We start from the raw sequence: 14,408 nt of genomic DNA on the forward strand, positions 1-14,408 counted from the left end.
CAGCTGCCATTTGTTCCTCCCATTTCTTCTGCCTCACCCACTTACAGATTGGCAAGATTGTATATAAAAGCTGTGTTAAATTCAGTCCGGTGACTACCATACCCTATGTGTTTTGATAAGTGCACATGAGACTGTTGTGCTGTACAAAACATATGTTAATAAAATGAGCAACATACTGGAATAAATGTTCAAGTCAAAGTCTTATGACGGATAAATTATGAAGTCATGAGGCACAAAGATAGAAAAAGAAACTTAAGGTCTGCCCCCCTCTTCAGGTTTTTTTGTAGTGGTGAGACTCAGTTGCAACATTTAATCAAGTTATTTGCGCTTTCTGTAATTAATCAATAAATTGCAATTAATCTCATTTTAGCTGAAAACTATACATTGTTAAAATAAGCAACAGTTTCAATTCAAAATCCATTTTTGCAGCAAAATTATTGAATAAATAGACACATGAGCACACCAAGGAAATTTATTTCTACTATAGATTATTCTGCCATCAGATTGGTGGAAAATGCTGCTATAGAAATTCAACTGTCAAGTGTTTCAGGAAACCCTGATCAGTCATGTAGGTGAACGTTTACTGCGGTCGCTAACATTAGCGTGCGCGTACCGAGGTTCGGTGGCGTGGAAGCCATTTTAAACTTGTCTGTGTTGCTGCAACATGTTTAGCATTTATTTGGTATTTTAGGCTTGAATAGCTCCTTTTATAGGCTAACTCCTTTTTGCACAGCTTGCACACAACCGTAGTGCTTTCCGGAGTGCCATCAAATCATTTATTGAAACCAAAATCAACCCCCAGTGGGCCAAGAGAAGCAACTCTGTCATCCATCAGTGTTTGCGGATATCATTAGTGCTTAAGATTTACCAGCAATGCAGAAATAGGAAGGATGTGGCTGGAAACTTAGTGTGAGAAAAAAATGGGATTAATTCCAACAAATTTTTTAAGACACACAGATTTGAGTTGGAGTCTGTTTACATTTTCCCCCAGGTCTTCTCCCTCTCTCGTTAAAAAAAACAAAACAAAACTCAAAATCAAATTGTATTTGTGTAGCACATTTCAGCAGCAAGGCATTTCAAGGTACTTTACATAATTAAAAAATAGAAATAAAAACAGCATGCGACATTGAATCATTACAGACTTTAATGTAGATTTTTTGTCTCAAAGTTCCTTAAAAACAATAAAAATATATTCTTGACATTACATCTTGTCTTTTTTTTAAATCACTTTCCCCCCTAATTTTCCACATGATTTAGATTCAGACTCATGTGCTGATTTACCCTTAGAAAACATTCTGTCTTTGCTCAGTCAACTCCTGCCAAAGAACCTCATCATCAACAAGCCTAAAATTAAAGGAACGAATAAAAAAAAACATTTATAAGGTCCAATGTCCACCTTGCAGCTACTTAAAAAAGTAACTATACCACACATCAGCTTTTTCACAGATGATAAGCTGTATAAATCGATCATGTTTTTCCAGTTTTTTTTTTTTTTTTTCCCAGTTTGAAATCTGGACCCGGGAAGGAATCGGTCTGGTCTCTGCTCTGGCTGCAGGCTGCTTGCAGCAGGATGACCACATGAGTCTAAGTGATTAGGAAGTAGATGGGCTTTTCTGATCGCTCCATCAGAAAAGTTACTGCAGAGCTATTGATGCTCCAATAACAGGAAAACATTGCTATATTTGTGGCATCTCACAGTATTTAAACTTTTTGCATCATATTTGGCAATACTTTTAAATTGGATAATCATAAAATTTGTTAAATAATTATGAAATATGAGTCATCTTTTAATTGTATATAAACCTGCGTGTCAGGCTAGGGTTAGAGTATACGCTTTTTCCTCAGTTTGTTAATCCTGCTGGCTGAAACAAGCCCCTGGAGACACATTGCCACACATCCACCCACTCAACTCAAACAGACTCACCTAAACAAACTCACACACATTCACCCACCCATGCACCCGCTGTACAAATATTTGAAGGTCATGCAACTGAATGTTCTACCAGTTTTACTGTAACATATGACTCTAAGGTGAATACCAAAGATGCAACACAACAAAGGTTGAGGCCTTGTCACTGTGACTGTCTGGCTAATTTGTTGCGTCCGCTCACAAACCTAACCCTAAACCTCAGCAGCTGGTTCACACTTTTCAATCATCTTGACAGAAACACATCTTTTAGTTGGTCATTTATTCCAGTTATGCCATAATAGTGCAACAGATATTTCAACAACATTCCAAGTCTTTCATTTCCTTTCAAGGCATGCGTACAAATTATGTAAGCCATTTAATTTCAGAAGACAGCATGTTTCAAAATGCAGCTTGTTTTTATAATTAACTGATGTCTTCATTTATTTACTTATAAACAATTACTATGGTTTATTCTGCCCATCAATGATCAATGTTGCCAGAAATGTTTGTTTGTAAATACAGTCAATCACAGTTTCAAGGCACACTCTGTGATTAATTTGATATGCAGCAGTTACCAAATATATTCAATTTAATACCGTAGAATCATGTTTTGACAAGTTGTGACAAATATTTCAAAACACATGTTCATTCTGGGTAAAGGAAAAGGCAACAGAGTGACATGGAAATCAACAGTTTGACACAAAACCAGAAAATAAGAAGCTTCCTTCACATGGCATTTAATATGAAATGCAGCAGCTGAAATCAACATTCTTACATTTCACAAGGGAAAATATCACAAAATTATATGATAACCGTGTGCTATCTCAGTTTTATTTTCATATCAGAGTAGTATTATATTTACTGTATCATTTCATCTGACATCCAAAGGCTTGGAGCTGATCAACCAGTTCTTCTAAGCCCAAGCAGGTAGGGCGGTATTTCTCCACCTGGCACTCTTCTGCACTGGGCCAGTACTCAATCCAGGTGTTCTCATCAAACGCATACTGATACCTGAGCAGAGCAAAGCCAAAATTACACAGCCATTATCAGAAGAAAGGCTTATTACAGTAACTCAGCAAATGCAGTGAGACAGATTTCTAAATAATATTGTATTGTGCTAAAACAGAGCTTCAGGATTACAACATTTAAGCAAGATGTTTTGTTAACATAGACAGCTTACTGTGCAAATCTTGCCTGTCTGGTAATTTTCCGAGAGATATATGATCATATTCTGTTTCTGAGCTGACTGTAACAGCATTAAATGCATCTAATAATTAAAAAACATGTTTTTGGTCTGAACATACCAGTCTTATGACTCAGTTATTATCGGAAAACAATAAGTGTTTTCACTGTCTTCATCCTTTTTCTTTCTGTCGCTACTGAGCAAAAATAACTTTTCTTGACAGGTGAATTAAATCAACAAATGATATTTAAATTTGCATGGCACAGGTGCATAGAGATAGGGAACAAACTCACTGTCGGTTTTTGTAATCGATACGAATGTCTTTGGATGAGCCCATGATCAGGTAGGTTTGGCCTGGAGTCAGATCTAGAGCTGCTCTGCAGTGACGATAGCCGATGAACGTACGAAGTTCACCTTCTGCCTGCTCATCTGTTCCTGCAGGTAAAATGATTGCCCAAGAAGACAATAGGTGTTAAAAGTATAATCATGAAATGAATGGGAACTTGCTAAAATACAGATCTATTCTCCAATCACTCCAATGATTGATTCTCAAAGTTGAATCCTATTTGTTTTACTAAGATTTTAAATACAAGTCTAAAATTTTAGCAGAAAAATTGATTTTCATTCATTCTATTGGGTAACACTTTATTTGAAGGGGGGTGAATAAGACTGTCGTGACACTTTCATAAACATGACATAACGTCTGTCATGAACATCAATAAGTCTTCATGAATATTTATGACTGTTGTCATAAAGTGTCATTCGGTAAATTATGACACTTTTAATACACAGTTGACGTTATTCAAAATGTCTTTGTTATGACAACTTGACATTAACCAAGAAATCATTACTGTTTAAACTTTACCTTTAATAACATAAAGTTACCTAATTTTTAAAGTGCAGTCAGTAATACTTTTATAACAAATTTATATCAGTAATGATTTCTTGGTTAATGTCAAGTTGTCATAACAAAGACATTTTGAATAATGTCAACTTTGTATTAAAAGTGTCATAATTTACCGAATGACGCTTTATGACAACAGTCATAAATATTCATGAAGGTGTTATGTCATGTTTATGACAGTGTCATGACAGTCTTATTCAACCCCCTTCAAATAAAGTGTTACCTTTTATTGTCAACATGGCCTCCAAATTGCTCTTTTTAAAACTGTTAATATTACAGTAAGAAGGAGGATAATAAATATGTCTTATTGATGCAAGGTTCCTCTCTGGGTACAGATAAAGACTGTTTCTAACAAGCAGTAAAAATGGCCTGTCCCCAGATACAAGACAGTCGCTTGTAAACCTTCCTCCCTCCACTAGAGGCACACCCCTGTTTTACATATGGTAATGAGGAAGGAACGCCCCAAGGAAGAAAAGCTAATGGTTTTGAGCTAGGATAGCAGAGAGAGAGAGAAAGCGAGAGTCTAATTTACAAGTATTATTGTTATGAGTATGAAAGCCCTTTGCGTGGCCACAATGACCTGAATCTAACACAATGTGAAGAAGAAAATACGTACAATACATGTTTAAGGACATTCTAAATATAATGAAATACACAAAGATCAGCTTCATTCACCTACCTGTCTTGATTACTTCCAGTATTTGTACAGTATAAATGTCAGTGGACCAAGAATTAACAAAGTTTTCCACTCTTGCTTTATACACTGAGGAAAAAATGAGAAAACTGTTAGCTTAGCTTGAGCTGGTGCTCACTCACTCTTAACTCACTCAAACATTCATTCATTCACTCTTACCAAAGTCTATTTTGTAGGTTAATGAAACTTCACAAGCCTTTGCAGTACGCTCATCATTTCTGATTTTCTCCTTTTTCTGCATGCTGCAGTTCTCTGAGTAGGAAGAGAAAACCTAAAATTATCACACATCTTGAATAATAAAAACCCTTCAGTATTGCATAGGTATTTGAGTATTTGTTATTCTTGATGCTTTCTTTTCATTACAAACTATATATTTGAGACTTTTGAAAAAGCTTTAGCTAGTCTGAAATGATTAAGATCTTCCTATTTAAAAGCCAGATATATTTCTGATAATAAGTGTGGGGCACAGAAATCTTCCTTATTTAGTTTTACATTTTGTAAGTAACCAGATATATACTTACACTGTTTGAAGAGACAGAGGCCATCAGCTTCGGCTATGATACAAAGTCAAGTTTCTTTTCATTTGTATTTGATATATAAAGCAGTTTCACAACAACTTAAGGCAACAGTTATCTTAGTTTTGTCATTGCCAGCCACATTTATATCTTAAAATATAATACATACATATACTTCTAGTCTGGGCTAGGAAAAGCTTTTGGATCACTCTGGGTTTTTTTTTTTTTTGGTTAGTTTTTTTTTTTTTTTTAGGAATGTGTTGTCCTTTATTGTTTAAAACAAACAATCTTTGCTGGGACAAAAGGACATAAATAAACATGTTCCTTTATTTTTGACAAAATGGAAAATATAATAGATAAAAGTAGGAAAATTTTATTTTTTATGGAAGTGTAGCTCCTAATCTATTGCATCTTTACTTTGAAGAAAGATAACCTCAAAAAACTAAAAGGATTGCTTTTTCTTTTATGCACAAGGGAGACAATGTAAGAAATTAAACATTTTTTAATCAAAATTGATTTTCTTGTTTTTTTCCATTTATAAAAGGCACTCTTGTTGAAATTTAGCCCCCATAAAACATGTTTAAACTGAAGTTTGGTCTCCAACTCTAACAACCTTCAAATAAACAGAGAATTACATTCAGATTTCTGTGTTTGTGATTTCTGTCCATCTGTGTTAATGTTGCTTTTCTGACTCAAACTAAAGAAACACAGAAGAATCTTTCGACATGTAGCTTGGTTACCTTCAGCGCATCCGCACACATGACCGTGACAAAGCCTCAGCAACTCTCCAGTTTTTCGCCCAGGGCGGTAGAATTTCTTACAAGGTTTCCCTAAAAAAAAAAAAAAAAAAAGAAATTAAACACACATTGAGTAGTCAGCATGTTAAGACAATAATTATTCTGTCCTACAGTTTAATGATTATTAGACTATAGTCATTAGACTACATTCTAATAGTGTAATTCTTTGAAAATAACTGAGAATTTTTGGATAGGATGAGTTACATTTAATTTTCATTTGGGATAACTAAAATATTTCTGAGTTGAATATTCCTCTGTTTCCGTCCCGTGAGCAAATTAATATTTTTGGAGAGGTCATGTCTAAGTTAAAGTTTACCTGTATGACCAAGATTTATTTTTCTGTCAAAAATACCCATATTTCTTAAATTTACGTTTCAGGTTATAAAGAAAAAAAGGACTAAAAACATTTTGCACAATAATGAATAATTTTTGTCTCAATGACAGAAGTTTCACACTGAACATGTCTTACCTTCCATTTAAACTAAAGAACAAATAATTATCATTGTGCCTCCAGAAAATTTCCATAGTTGGTGCCAGAGGTATATATATATATATATATATATAATTTTGTTTTTGTTATATATGTTTTATTTTGTTATATATATCAGTGTTGTGGTCAAGACCACCTAACCCAAGACCAAGACAAGACCAAGACCGAGGAAAGTCGAGACTGAGTCAAGACCAAGACCAGTGCCCCGCGCTATATGACACAATAAAATGTGAAATATGATCAAAATTGCTTCTCAAACTAATCTGAAAGATCTGTATTCCCATAAAAAGACCTAGATATTAAATACTTGATAAATTTTACCAATATTAAAAGCAGGACAAACTTCCATCTCTGTGCTACAATCCGTGGTGGTCTGGTGCCATCAATGAAAAGATAACGCCATGGGCATTTGCCTATATTGCTCATGTCAGAAACCACCACTCTCTGTACCATTTAACATAGCAATTGAGGCAATGCCCAGACGGTAAATAATGCTCAACTATGAACACTTCCCAAGGAGCAATAAGAAAGGGGTAACCAAGCACAAGGCTCTCATCGTGACTTGTCTCACCCACTACATAAAGCCAGGCAATCTGACACCATGGCACATATTACAGCTGCCACTTTGAACGAAAACAATCAAAGAGCAATGTGCATGCTCTGCGTGCTCTTTCATTCTTGTGTTTTATTTATTTGTTAATTACAAAAATATCAATGTACATAATTACATAAAATAATGATAGCTACTGCAGTGTATGCAGAGCATTACAAGAACAAAGAAGAGTGTTCTGTCAGGTCAGCATACGCTGTCAGATCGTCATACGTTTAGAACGAACTCACGGCTATATCTTTCAGACACATCATTACCATATAATTATATTTAATTAGCAACATAGAATCATGACGTAGATTATCATACACTTTATTAACACTTGTATGGCACCCTGACGTGGCGGTTAAGTAGGTTAATGAGTTTTACATGGGCATGTGTTGTAGTTGACTGCAGCTGCAGCCAGACCCTGCTTTAAATACACTTTGAAAACACGACAACACATATACGTCTATATAGTTATTATTGAAAACAATTTAATGACTTATTTTCGTCATAACTTGCTGCGTATGGTGAACTGACAACTCCTCTGACTGTCGGACTTTTTAATGTGCATGCGCAGGCATGGTACTCACTGCATGTATGCTATTCTGACAGCATATGGTAATCTGATAGAACAACGGCTCTCAGCGACATTCCAGTCCTATCTAATAAGTAAAGAGACGAGCAGATTAACCGTACTGTTCCTGAATGTCACATCACTATATTGCAGACTTTTGGATACAGCGTTGTCCCATATATGCGACAAGTCAGTCAACACCTCCGAACAATAATTCAGCGCAGTGAGTGACAACTTTTTTTCATCACAAATAACGTGTCACTTTACAGCTACCTTTGCTAGCATCACGTCATCGGAGCTTACCTTTCTTTGAGCTACTTTTCTAAGTGACGAAAAAAGTTAGACGTTGTCCCCACCGTCTGTAAAAGCGAAGCACTGCTGAGTTAGCTGTGGTCATCGGATTTCTTATGAGTTATGCAGCGCTATTCGATTACTGACTATTAGACAGACATCTTCTGCCGCTCAGAGAAAACAACTACGCATATCTCAGAGCGCTGCGTGCGAGTGAAAGGTGGGGGGCAATGGGTTAGTAACAGAAACACGTTATTGGTTGGATTTTAATTGGTACGTTTTGCATCCAGTGAAAACAAAGATGTTAACAAATAAAGTGGACATTATGCTCATGTCCACTCATGTCCATTCGGTCTCGACTGGTCTTGAAATAAAATGCCGAGTCCTCAGCCCCCGAGACCGAGACAAGACCGAGACCAAATGCGGAATGGTCTCGAGACCGGTCACGAGACCAAGACCGATCTCGAGTACTACAACACTGGTATTCACTCTTTGGGCAAATTCACCATCTGCATAATTCTTGTCAAGTCGTATAAGATACCTTATGCAAAAAAGCTTATGCTAGCATGCCTAGGTGGGACCCATGTGGGGGAAAGGAGGGCTGATATATGGGTCCCATATGGGTTTGTCCACGGGTTCCACGATGGCCCCAGATGTGTTTGCCCATGTAGGGCCACAGCCCACACGGGCCCTACATGGACAAACCCATGTGGGCCACCACCATATAGGGCCCATGTGTGCTGTGGCAAACACATGTGGGGCCATCGTGGAACCCGTGACAAACCCATATGGGACAAAATATGGTCTGCCCTCCTTTTCCCCAAATAGGGCCCACTTAGGCATGCTGGCAGGGACATTATTGGTTGGATTTTAATCGGTGCGTTTTGCATCCACTGAAAGCAAATATGTTAAATAAACTGGACAGTATGCTGTATGTTTAGTAATATTTTCACAGTTGCGGTCTCGACTGGTCTTTGAAATGAAATGCTGAGTCCTCAGCGCCCGAGACCATCAAAAAATGGTCTCGAGACCAAGACCAATCTCGAGTACTACAACACTGATATATATATATATATATATATATATATATATATATATAAGTGAACACAAATGCCGATTTTCATTCCTGGCTCTACTGTTGGGTTAGCAATGACAAGGAGAAACTTAGCTAAGATATTATGGTACTGAAACACCACCGAACAGCTGTTTAGAAAAGGAACACAGACATGAGTGTCTGCATATGTTTTTATGTCTCAGGGACTCACTGTCATAGTATTCATAGATAGACACAGCAGCTGGCTGCAACATGCCCACTTTGACCTCCTGATGGATCCTGAAAGAGATCATCTCTGGCTGTGTGTTAGAAACCTGTGGAGGATTTAGCCAACAAAGGTAAAGCTGTGGAGTTAGATTCATGGAAAGTGCAAGAGGAATTAATAAAACCATGTAGAATTTGCCATTTTGTCCAACAAGAATCCCATTTTGGGCAATTAAGGTTTTGTTGAAAATTCCTCCTCAATGTGAATGCCTAAGTCTCTTTTTGAACTACTTTCAACAGACTCTACTACAAACATCCGAAACTCTGTGCAGGCATCTTTATTAAAAGCTCTGTAAACTCGATAACAATGTTAGCAAAAACCTTTGAGCTACATTTGCCAAGATGGAAAATGTAGCTAATAATAGTTAAATGACAAATGACGTATTTGACATAAGGCAGACAGCTTCACATTTTTGGTTGCATGCTAAAAATGTCCATATCACAAACGATAAGGATTGGAGACACAGTACAGTACCTCACATTTTAATTAAATAATAATATTTTTATGCAAGGCTGTGATATGCAGATGTTTTATCCAGTGAAATTGACCCATCCCAGTTCCTTGAGGTGGCTGTTAGTCTGTATAATTTATATATGTTTGTTGACCATTTGCTGGTACTCATAGATTAAGTGTAAAGCATTGTCAACTATCAGCCCCTAGTGGTCAGCCAGAAATTTTAGAAGAAAAAATCCACAAAAGTGACTTTCTATCCTGATGCAGTGCAATTCTGTTAATTATACTCCCTTCATTCCCAACACACATGCACAATGAAAAACAAGGGTGAATCGTAGCTGAAGCAAATATGTCGTATGTGACAAGACTTGACTGAAAATGTCATTCTCTTCCTCAAGTATATGCCCAGATAAAATGTGTTCTTTGGCATGTCAAGATTCAGGGAACCATAAGAAAGTGTGTGACAGCACCTTGAGTCTTAGCGTGGATATTTTTACTCAAGTGACCAAATCAGAAATCAAATTAGAAATACTTTCACAGATCTCAGGAAGGTCAACACCCTTTATATGATTATACAAAAACAAATACAGCCAAAAACTTGTTCAAGTCTAACTGGAGGATGCAGAATGAGTTTTTAATAGCAAAGTCACTTCATGATTTGCTTTGAGGAATATGTGATAAGTTAGGTGAGATTATAGACAACTGATTAGTGTTCTAGTTCAATCTTCAAAATCTAGTTTAACCACTCTCTTATACAAAGTAAAAGACAAAAGTGTAACTTACCCTGTCGAGGTAAATGATCAGTGAGCCTTTATCTGTCAAAATTTTGTCAATCTCATACTTTGAAAAAAGGCGTGAGGGTCCTTTTGACATCTATACACACAAAGATTACATCATGAAAAGAAATAAATTTACTGTAAAATACCATGACTATGTTTGTGTGCATATAAGCTCATACTTTGTCCAGGTCTTCTTTATCAAAATTGAACCCAGTTGGCAAACCGATATCCAAAATAGACATTGTTGCATTGCGTTCTCTGCTCTTAAAGCTGCATAAGTGAAAAATAAAAACACACCACTTTAAACTTTTTTTCAGAAAAATAACATCTACGTCTCTGGATAGCATCCTGAAATGAACATGATTTTAGAAATCAAACAGTGTTCATTACTCTTGTAAAAAAAAAAATCCATCCAGGGACATTTAAACAAAGTGCTTTTAAAGAAAATAGACATCGAACAAATGCGACTTTAGTGTTTATGATAAAAGCATGATTTTAACCCTGGTTAGCAACGGTTTCAGGTTCTACTCACAAAAATTCTAGCGTCAGCCTGTATGAGCTCTTCTCATTATTGCTCGGTTCTGAAAGAGTAAATATGGAATAAATATTGGTTTGCTCTAAAAACAATATAGACAACTCAACAAAACGCCCTTCACCACAAAACCAGAAAATCAAGCATAAATAATTTACCTGCTGTAAGCTCCACAGTCAGGTTGAACATTGTGCAGTCATTTACGTCTTCTTTAGGCATTGCGTAATAGAATGATACCATCTATAGGACAAATTATTTTTAAAATAAGTTTAGGTAAATGATAAATAAACATTTGATAAATATTGTCATTAGGTAACGTCTGTTTTCTTGACATATTGTTATATATAGCTATGTAACATATAATTATGTAGCTTTAAATATCATAGCTATATATATAGCTATGATATATTACATAGCTTTTGACTTATAAACTTCATAAGTCAAAAGCTCTTTAAAAGCAGAACAATATGAATGTTTCAGTAATTGAATGAGTCGAAGTTGTTGAATTCCTCCTTGGTTTTGATTCAGCAACAGCAATATCCCGACTGGTGCTCTGTTTTATCTCGGGCACTTTAAATCTGGTCGACTGGTGCGTGGGTGATTGTGTGTTTAGAAAATCAATTGGATAAGATGTGGTGGCATTTCAAAGCTTTCAAGCAAAAAATATTTACATATTCAGTTAGATGTGAATACAGTTGTATCTCAATAAAATGTTAAAAATAGAATGTCACTGAAGATGTTATTTTTCACTAATTCAATCCGAATAATTAAACTCTGTATAGCATAACTTGGGACACTCACTGGCTACTTTCTGAGTTACAACGCTCTCATACAGAGTTGGACTTCTTTTTGCCTTCAAAACTGCCCCAGTTCCTCCTGACATAAGTTCAACACAGTTTCAGAAGTATTGCTCAGGTATTTTTGCTTTGCGTTGAAACTAATCATGCATTTGCTGCTGATTTACATCCTACATTCCTTATGTGCCCTGTTGAATTAAGAACTGGAGAGCCTGCTGAAAAAGAGTGAAACCATTATCTTATTCAAGAAAGCATAGCAATCAGGATATGTGTATTCTGTGACATAAAAGGGGTGTGCATGGTCAGCTAGAGCTATTATTTGATTAAGGGGCAAGAAGTGTGCAAAGAGAATATCCCAGACACAATTAGAAGGTCAGATCTGTTTTCTTCTTAAAACGCCCTCTTATGCTGTCTACGTATTCAGCAAAACATTTGAATAATTAAAAATAGAAATGGACCAACTTCATGTTTACCTTCAAAGTAGCTTCCCCTGTTCCTGTGGCTGTAACTTTTACATCCTTGTTTATGCCTAGAAACTGTCAAGTGGGCAAATAATAGTTAACATTGAATACATCCCATTACAATGGTGGTAATCATTAAAACCTTTAGAAAGCAACGATTATACTGAAATACATGTCATAACTGAAGCTTTGGTTTTAGCTGCTGAAGCACAATTAATTGAACCAACACAAGAAATATAAATATGCATGTACAGTAATATGAAAAAAACAACAAAAAAACAATGAGGATGGACCAAAAAAAAAAAAAAACCCTTTCATAACAGCTTACGTAAATGCAGAGTTAAAAGCTGCAACAGTCTTTATCTCACACATTGCCTTGCAAAAGTACTGAATTGAATGACTGTTCACTGCTAAACTTCTTGCTTATTCCATGTAACAAGCAAATGAATTGAGTCAAGCTGCCATTTTCAGGTGATACATAAACCATGCATTTTCTAAACACCAAGAAATCCAAACACACTTAGAGATCCTAAAAATCACAGAAGGGACATAATCTCATAGAAAGGGAGCAAATCAGTTGTGTATAAACATATGTTTGTAAAACAAAATGAACTGAAACAATGTTGTCAAAAGGAATGGGCCAAGATTTCTCCCCAGCACTGTGATACACAAACATATACTTGAAAATATGAACATATTCCTACCTTGTTGGATTTTGTTGCATATTGACTTCCTTGGAAGAAATTATACTTGAGAAGATTTGACCTGCCTGGTAAGGTAATGTCCACATTCAGATCATATTTAGGTTCTTCAGCGTTTGCCCAGTACTCTGCTACAGCCTGGTATACCATAATTGTGGCCTGGAGAATCAGGACCATGTTACCAACAGATGACCACCATGCTAACAAACCAGACTCAATACAGATATTTAAGTTGAATGGAGAAAACTTCAGTGTTACCTGTGTTGATCCATAGCCTCCTTCAGACTTTTGCTGTTGGCTGAGCCATCTTACGATAGGTTTTGCCTCTGTAAAGGACTTTGAATAAAAGACAAAAGCCTTTAATGTTTAAAAAAAACAAAAAACTAAAATAACTATGTTACTGTATTGGATATTACAACCACTACATGACTGAAAGAGCGATGGCCTCACTAATAAAGTTACTAAAGCTCTAGGGTCACACAGGAAGATGATAAGTAAATAGTTTTAGCAACTCAAGTATATCATTCACTTTTCTGCAAACACTCTGGCATATGTCACTGTAAAGATGTGCTCACCCTGTTGTGGACAAGGGCAAGAAGAGCATATGCAGTCGCTTCCAGTGTGTTTTCATGGGTTGTGGATGAATTCCAGTGGATTTGTCTATGAAAGAAATACCCAAAAAGCCCAAGTCATTACACTATACTTGATAAATAATGATCATAAAATAAGCCGATGTTTGGTTAGCACTACCTGGAGCAGCATACTGGTAGAGAATATCTTTGTTCAGCTTGTTTTCATTCGCCAAAGCATATGACGTTATTGCAACAGCATAGGGGTTGGTTAGTTGAGGAAGATGTTGTTCCAGGTAAGTTACTGATTGGTAAATAACATCATTCAGATCCTACAAAAAAGACAGAATAAAATGTGATGTTGTACTTTCAGCCTTAGTTTCTTGATTGCATTGCCATATTGTGCTATAAATAATTTGGCGAAGTACCTACTTGAATGTCAGAACATATTGATCGGGACTCTTGCATGGCAATCAGGCAAAAAGCTTTCATGGAGGCATGTGAATCTCTACCAGCCACATCACCCTACAGACGAGAACAGGTATAATACAGATATGTATTAATTTGGTTGATTTCTCTGTTTTTTGCTTCATACAAGATTTAAGGACTACTTTAACTAAATCAAAAAACTTACAATCATTTCAAAATGGTACATATATCCATCCTCCTTAAACATTCCAGCAGAGTTCTTTGATTTGAGAATAAGAAATTGAATGGCCTCGCAGATTACGTTTTTGTCCACTTCCACAAGACCATGGGCAATAGCAAAGACCTTGGCAACATAGGCAGTCAACCTAAAAAGTGTCAAGAACACAGCAGGTTTATTTTATATTCAAAACCAATTA

The 14,408-nt window shown here is 36.1% G+C and overlaps 1 protein-coding gene across 1 annotated transcript in view; it reads right to left on the minus strand.

Annotated features, from left to right (window-relative positions):
* Positions 1-2,174: 2,174 nt before the first annotated feature.
* The window catches only part of LOC148160379 (complement C3-like), a 30,863-nt gene continuing 18,629 nt past the window's right edge, over positions 2,175-14,408 (minus strand). Inside the window, exons 27-43 of the mRNA XM_088010152.1 lie at positions 14,198-14,357; positions 13,996-14,088; positions 13,742-13,895; positions 13,570-13,652; positions 13,253-13,330; positions 12,998-13,153; positions 12,306-12,368; positions 11,194-11,275; positions 11,036-11,084; positions 10,683-10,773; positions 10,508-10,597; positions 9,218-9,320; positions 5,946-6,035; positions 4,850-4,942; positions 4,676-4,759; positions 3,386-3,527; positions 2,175-2,920 (exon numbers count right to left, since the gene is read on the minus strand). Coding sequence (XP_087866278.1) covers positions 2,776-2,920; positions 3,386-3,527; positions 4,676-4,759; positions 4,850-4,942; positions 5,946-6,035; positions 9,218-9,320; positions 10,508-10,597; positions 10,683-10,773; positions 11,036-11,084; positions 11,194-11,275; positions 12,306-12,368; positions 12,998-13,153; positions 13,253-13,330; positions 13,570-13,652; positions 13,742-13,895; positions 13,996-14,088; positions 14,198-14,357 — 1,756 coding nt within the window. The 3' untranslated portion in view covers positions 2,175-2,775. The remainder of the gene's footprint in view (positions 2,921-3,385; positions 3,528-4,675; positions 4,760-4,849; positions 4,943-5,945; positions 6,036-9,217; positions 9,321-10,507; positions 10,598-10,682; positions 10,774-11,035; positions 11,085-11,193; positions 11,276-12,305; positions 12,369-12,997; positions 13,154-13,252; positions 13,331-13,569; positions 13,653-13,741; positions 13,896-13,995; positions 14,089-14,197; positions 14,358-14,408) is intronic.

Source organism: Poecilia mexicana, unplaced genomic scaffold, assembly GCF_051168715.1.
Source record: "Poecilia mexicana isolate PSO_F unplaced genomic scaffold, ASM5116871v1 scaffold_2, whole genome shotgun sequence".
Lineage (NCBI taxonomy): Eukaryota > Metazoa > Chordata > Actinopteri > Cyprinodontiformes > Poeciliidae > Poecilia > Poecilia mexicana.